At 40.3% G+C, this 4,916-nt stretch overlaps 1 protein-coding gene across 1 annotated transcript; it reads left to right on the forward strand.

Moving 5' to 3' along the window:
• Window positions 1-4,017: 4,017 nt before the first annotated feature.
• On the forward strand, window positions 4,018-4,623 carry LOC143024456 (uncharacterized). The gene has a single exon (XM_076183263.1). The coding sequence runs from the start codon at window positions 4,018-4,020 to the stop codon at window positions 4,621-4,623; it is 606 nt and encodes a 201-aa protein (XP_076039378.1).
• Window positions 4,624-4,916: the final 293 nt, after the last annotated feature.

Consider the following 4,916-nt stretch of genomic DNA (forward strand, 5'->3'; position numbering starts at 1 on the left):
TGCTACAATATGCCTGATAATGTATCACAAGCTCCCTGAAACGAATCATTGATCATGACTACTTATATGGTGATTCACCACACACACGCCAAGTGGACAATGGGACCATGCGACTTAACTCGATAGAGAACGAAGGGAGATTAAGGTTAATTTTGTTTTAACTTCCTTCTGTTACGACTTCGATCCTGCTTGATCTCCCGTATGACCTGAAATGCAATTGAGGTTCTTTTCCTCCTTCCCCCTCTCCTCACTCTCTCTCTCTCTCTCTCTCTCTCTCTCTCTCTCTCTCTCTCTCTCTCTCTCTCTCCTCTCTCTCTCTCTCTCTCTCTATATATATATATATATATATATATATATATATATAATATATGTATATATATGTATATATATATATCCCCCTCGCCCTTGCCTTTACATCCGTGTGTATGTGCGCATAGAAATACATAGGCGCATGAATATTTAGCGCACGAATATTTTTATCATTTGACCTGCAAAATCACGAAGTTATACATATCATATATATATATTATATATATATATATATATATAATGTACATATACATGTACATACACACATACATACATACACAAATATACTGTACATACATATACACACACATACACACACACACACACACTCACACACACACACACACACATATAAATATATATATATAGAGAGTAATAGAAAAATATATATATAAATCTATAAATATATATATATATATATATATATATATATACATATATACAGTATATATATATATATATATATATGTATGGGGTATTGTGTGTGTGTGTTTGTACGTGTGTGCGTGCGTGTCTGTGTGTATGAGCGTGTGCGTACGTGCGCTCACGTTTCCACTTACCAATCAATTGTAATGGAATAGGTTTACTTAGCTATTCATTCATTTATCCATTTATTTATTCATTCACCCATTTATCTATTTATCAACCTACTACATTTATTCATCTATTTATTAATCAATTTGCTTATCTATTTACCAACTTATTTTACAACCAGAGATTTAATTGCAACTATCGATCAATCAAAATTCAATTTCTACTTCAGACTGCCCATGTTAAATAAACGACAGAGATATATGCATATGTTGTATGAGTACAAATGTACAAATTAAAAAATCATATACACTTGTGTACAAGTGTACGAGTGTATTCAAGAATTGAATGTACAAGTAGAAGAGTACTCACATGTTCATGTTCTCGCATATATGTATTCCTCTGTATAATTGTATATGCGTGTGTACATGTGTGTGTACATGTATAAGCTTGTGCAGGTTTTTATGTTTATATATGGGGTGGGGAATGGAGAGAAAGTAGGGAGAGAAAGTGGGGAGAGAAAGGGAGGGGAGGAGGAGGGGAGGGGGAGGAGAAAGGGGAGAAAGAGGAAAGGGAAGGGGAGGAGGAGGTACGGGGAGGAGGCGAGGGAAGGGGGAGAAGGAGGTGAGTGGAGGGGAGAGAAGGAGGTGAGGGGAAGGGGAGAGAAAATGAGGGGAGGGGAGAGAAGGAGGTGACGGGAAGGGGAAGATGGAGAAGAGGTGATGGGGTGGGAGGGAAGGGTGAGGGGATGAGAGGGGAGTGGGAGGGGAGGGGAAATATGGGGGAGAGGAATTAGAGATAGGGGCAAGGGGGAAGAGGAGGGAGAATGAAAAGGGAGGGGGTGGGAGAGGGAAGGGAGATGAGAGGGGAAGGAGAAGAAAATGAGGAGGAAGGGAGAGAAGATAGAGAGGCAGGGATAGGGGAAGACGAGGAGGAAGGAAAGAGGGAGGGGAGGGGAAGAAAGAGGGGGAAGGTAGGGGAAGAGAGGGGAGGAGAGGGGGAAGAGGGGAAGACTGTGAGGGAGAGAATAAAATGAGTAATGATGAGAAGAGAGATTAAGAGAGGAAGAAATAATGGGGCAGTGAGAAGGATATAGTAGAGGAGAAAGGAAGAGGGAAGGAGGAATAGGAGAAAGGTAGAAGAAGATGGAGGGAGATGGAGAATAGAGGGGAGGAAAGATGGACAGAGGAAGGGTTACAGGAAGGACAGACGGAGGGAGTGGAAGAAACGGTAAAATGTGACGAGTCAAGACAGACAGACAGACAGACAGACAGTAAGAGCAGCGCACAACTGCTACACCCATCACCTCGCGTTGGTAGTGGTGGTGGTTGGGGTGGTTGGGGTGGTGGTGGTGGAGGTGGAGGTTGTAGTAACAATGGTGGAGGTCGTGGTGGAGACTGGTGGTGGTGATGTGGAGACTGGTGGTGATGTGGACACAGTGGTTCGGGTGATAACTGGGGTGGTGATTGCATGTGGGGGTTGTGGTTGGGGTTGTGATTATATGTGGTGGGGGTGTGGTGGTGGTGGAGGTGTGGTTAAACAGGTGATGGATACCGTGGGGTTGGTGAGGGAGGGTGCAGTTATGTTGGAGCTAGTAGTGGTAGCGATGATAAAAGGTATTTTGTCATCGATAAACCAAAGATATTAAATCGTACAAGTGGTAAAGATGAGATTCCTGGTAGACAGAAGGATGGACGTATATATATATATATATATATATATATATATATATTATATATATATATATATATATTATATATAATATATATATATATATATATACATACATACATTACATATATATATATATATAATATATATATATATATAATATATATATATATATATATATATATATATATAATATATATATATATATATATAAATATATATATATATATATATATATATGTTGTTTTTATTTTATTTTATTTTTGAGTGGAGATCACTTTCCAATTCTATGCAATGATAAAGAAGATCGTGATGTCAACTACAGAGAAAACATTGATGCATGTGTAGATGAAAGTATGCATAATGGTATCGATGGTGATAATGGTGGCTGCCGTGGTGGTGCTAGCGAGCGTAACCCACTTCACACTAAACCGCGAAAAACGGATTCACAGCCGCCGTTGCCGCCATCGCCACCGCCTGATGAAGGCTAAGCCCCCATGGCTGAGACTTGTCCGATGCAAATGAGATGACGCAAAATACGGACAAAGAGAACGAGGACGAAGAAGAACAGAACGGGAAGGAGGAAGAAAAGAGGAAGACGAGGATGAGGAGAACGAAGAGAAGAAGAAACGAGGAAGGGGGAGAGAAGAAAGGAAGAGGAGGACGAGAAGTAGAAGGAAGAGGAGAAAGAAGAGGAGGAGAATGAAGAGGATGAGGAAAATAAGAAAAAAGAGAAAAACGTTTAGCTATCCTAATGTTGGGAAACAGTGGTGTAGTGTACAAGATCCGAGGCAGTTGACATCATCCGTTGAATGCTTAATTCCCCGAAGTGTTTTTGGACTTCCCTTAAACCAGCGTTTCCCAACCTGGGTTGCTTAAATCAATTATAGGGGATGCTGGGAAGTGATCCACACAAAAATCACATTGATATATGTATAATTGGTTACCCAGTTGTGCATATTTGACTTTTTCCATGATATTTAATTTTTTTCTAGAGTGTTTCTTATTTCTTCTACAAACAATATTGTCAATTTGTTTCATTTCTAAGGGATCAATCAAGTAAATCATCAAGCAATACACTTCACTTTCTTTTATCCTTCTAATAACAAGATAGGGGTGCTGGACTGCTTGGACATGGTAACAGGGGGTGCTAGGTCGGAAAAGTTTGGGAAACGCTGCCTTAGACCATATCCGCTCAGATGACGCTCAGGTCAGTTCCAATGTTGCTTCTTACCAAACATAGTGCATCTGAGGAATTCCTTTGACGCAGACACTCGCTTAGGGGTAAACTGCACAAATTCAAGGTCACAGCGAACGAGATGCAAAACCCTCACTTGACACCTGGTATCACTTTTGTTATCTGTCTGATCAGATGATCATGGGACATTTTTCTCTTGTGGATTCTGAAATCCCATGAAGCTAAGGGATGGGAATACACCATGGTTCCAGGTCAGGACAGGGGTAAGACAAGGAGGAGTGATTTCCTCACTGCTGTTCATAATTTTCATGGACAGATGTATGAAAGAAATAAACCATGGCAACAACACGATAACGCTGGCATATGCAGATGATGTTGCCGTGATATGCAGCAGCGAAGAGGAACTACAAGAGATGACAGGAATATGGAATAAAGTTATGAATGATAATGGTATGAAAATTAACATTGATAAAACAGAAGTCATGAGTATCACGAGGAATGAGAGGAACATAGAAATAAGAATAGGAGAGGCCCAGTTGAAACAAGTAAGCGAATTTGAATATCTTAGGGTGAAAGTTAATGAACAGAATAATCAGGAAATCGAAATAAATAACAGAATTAATAAATCTAATAAGAACTTTGGTATGCTTTCGGTGTTGTTCAGAGACCGCAATGTCCCTAGAAAATGTAAAGTGCTGATGTATACAACAGTATCAAGACCAATTTTGCTTTATGGATCAGAAACATGGACAATGACAAGCAAAACAAAGAGTAAAATCGTTGCTGCAGAAATGAAAGTTCTGAGGAAAATCAAAAGAGTGTCTAGACTGGACCGATTGAGAAACATGGACATAAGAGCAGAATTGAATGTAGAGAATATACTAGAACATATAGAAGAAAATCGCCTTAGATGATATGAACATGTGCAGAGGATGGAGGATGGGAGACTGCCCAGGGCTGCACGGCCGGAAGGTAGAAGACCGGTGGGCAGGCCTAGAAAAAGATGGATGGAAGGAGTTGAGGAAGCTTTGGCGATTCGAGGAGAAGACCTTACAGAGATACTGCAAAATGAAGTCTACAGAGATAGAGAAAGATGGAGAGAAATTAGGAAACAAGGACCACTGGCTGACAGGAGATAATCCTACCAGGCGGATGGTGAGAGGGGGTTAAGAGATTCTGAAATCTAGTTACTTGCTGGGTTAGAGTC

The sequence above is a fragment of the Oratosquilla oratoria genome, chromosome 4 (assembly GCF_046742065.1).
Source record: "Oratosquilla oratoria isolate Oo_2021 chromosome 4, ASM4674206v1, whole genome shotgun sequence".
Lineage (NCBI taxonomy): Eukaryota > Metazoa > Arthropoda > Malacostraca > Stomatopoda > Squillidae > Oratosquilla > Oratosquilla oratoria.